This window comes from Diadema antillarum, unplaced genomic scaffold, assembly GCF_040938485.1.
Source record: "Diadema antillarum isolate AM-2024a unplaced genomic scaffold, OU_Dant_1.0 seq00001028_RagTag, whole genome shotgun sequence".
Lineage (NCBI taxonomy): Eukaryota > Metazoa > Echinodermata > Echinoidea > Diadematoida > Diadematidae > Diadema > Diadema antillarum.
This window is the reverse complement of record NW_027271862.1, coordinates 857,697-859,887: the sequence shown is the minus strand read 5'-3', so window position 1 is coordinate 859,887 and position 2,191 is coordinate 857,697. Positions and strand designations below refer to the sequence as shown.

Genomic DNA, 2,191 nt, shown 5'->3' with positions numbered 1-2,191 from the left:
ACGATTGAAACGCGTCATGAGAGTAAATCAGCCCCCCCCCCCCCCCCATAAAATAGTCGTGCAATATATAGAATAAGGGGAGGGAAATCGTGACACTCGTTGAGTATACAAGTACGAGTTGTCAATCACAATAGCAAGGATGCCTTGTGCAATTTTTTTTTATTGCGTGCTGTCATCCAGCCGGGAGCGGGATGAGTAGGGCATTATAATCTAGCAGCTCGTGACGATAGTTTTATTGCCGCTTTGCTGATCTGTAATTTTTCGACTTAATTTCTGAAAGAATGAATTCTTCAAATACTTCGTCTCTTGAAATTTTCGAAAATAGAAACTGGTCACTTCTGACCAACATTGTATACATTGCGTTTGGTCTGCTGGGGATAACGGGGAATGGGATGGTTTTGTTCGTTATTGCTAGCGTCAAATCGCTGCACGATATGACAAACATCTTGTTTGTCAACCAGTCTCTAATCGATTTCACTTCCTCAGTCCTGCTCGTAGCGATTTTTGTGGTGCCGATGCCACCACTGCCGACCAACACGGTTTTCGCAAGGTTTGTGTGCACCTTCTGGCACACCCAGTTTCTGTACTGGGTGACTTACGCAGCGTCTGTGGTAAACCTGACCCTGATGGCCCTTGAACGGTACCTGGCGGTTGTCTACCCCATACCATACAGACGAGTCTCTTCGAAGGTGATGCGAGTACTCGCATTGATACCATGGGTCTACGGCTGTCTTCACATGACCTATCTTATGACGATAGCCAGAGTTGAAGATGGAATATGCTATCGGTTTCACTGGCCTAACGAAATTATGCAACCCGCCATTGGAATTTTCACTTTTGTCATGCTATACAGCGGCCCCTTCGGCATAATCACTGCCGCTTACATCAAAATTGTTCGCACGCTTCGCCAAACGCCGATGGGGGGTAAAGACGAGATGAACTCGACTCATCAGAAAGCTGACTACCGGGGCCGAGCCCGCCGAAATGTTATCCGGACGATTTTCACCGTCAGCGTTTGCTATTGCGTGTTCTACACGCCGAATGTCACCATATTCGTGTTCTTCTGCTTTGGAGGAGACGTAGACCTAAATGGGCTAGTATACACATTGACCGTTTGCATCGCATTTATCAATGTTTGGATCAACCCCTTCGTGTACACATTCCAGTATCGCAAATTCCAGCAAGGATTGAAGTATATGTGTCATTGTCGCCGAAGTTCGCAACAATCAAATACGACGGACATGTATGCCGTAGAGACGACCCAATCGGCATAGATCTATAATACTATAGGTCCAAACGGAAACGTCTTAGACTTGACTCTCATAACGAGCTTGTAGGTCTGCAAGCCTTTCTTGTGAAGCTACCACTTTCTTTCATACATTGTACGAATATTTATGGGATATGACATCTTTTGTCAGGACGAAAACACTGACGAAGTGTCGTTCCTTTTTCTGCGGCGTTCATCAGATTTCCAAACAGTAAAAAATTAAGAAAACAAATGACATGTGATTATAAAAAGTTCAAAGGTGACAGGATGTTATCGAAGGGAGAATGAATTCAGGTAGTTAGATTAGAAAGGTGGAGGGGCATCTTTTTTTTTTATTTACATGAACAGTTATTTTACATGGAAGAACCACATCCATGATGGAATGAAATCTTGTGTAAAAGGAAAAGTTGGCGTAATTTCTGACTACGAGTTATTGTCCCACTGCAAATTCTAATTTGCTTTACAAACATTCATTCAGTAACATAACCAGAAGCGGATCTAGAGGGGGGGGGGGGGGGGGGGGTGACAAAAGATGTCCAAAAAAAATCCCGGGACCATTTTACCAAAAATAGTGGTGTTTTGAATGCAAGAAAACGCCATTTTCACACACGGATTTTCAAAAATTCTCCCTACTATGGGAGGGGGGACACCCCCCCCCCCTCCCACACCCTTCCCCCCCCCCCCCCTCGCTCGCTCCGCTCGCTCGGGCTCGGTCGCTACGCTCCCTCGCATACCGCCCCAACCCCCCCCCCCTTTATAAAAAGCTAGATCCGCCCCTGATAACATGTCTGGAACTGGGGTGTGGGGAACTTTATGCAAATTTAGTTTGAATTGCATTTCACCGTTGTCAAACCCCCCCCCCCCCCCAAAAAAAAAAAATGACAACGAGAGCGATCGTCTATTTATTTTTAGTCCGTTACGAAC

At 45.5% G+C, this 2,191-nt stretch overlaps 1 protein-coding gene across 1 annotated transcript; it reads left to right on the top strand.

The window, feature by feature from the left end:
• Positions 1–281: 281 nt before the first annotated feature.
• Positions 282–1,274, top strand: LOC139742866 (galanin receptor 2b-like). The gene has a single exon (XM_071653379.1). The coding sequence runs from the start codon at positions 282–284 to the stop codon at positions 1,272–1,274; it is 993 nt and encodes a 330-aa protein (XP_071509480.1).
• Positions 1,275–2,191: the final 917 nt, after the last annotated feature.

Coding starts and splice junctions, on each gene's coding strand:
- LOC139742866 (XM_071653379.1), top strand. CDS start 282: ATGAATTCTTCAAATACTTCGTCTCTTGAAATTTTCGAAAATAGAAAC.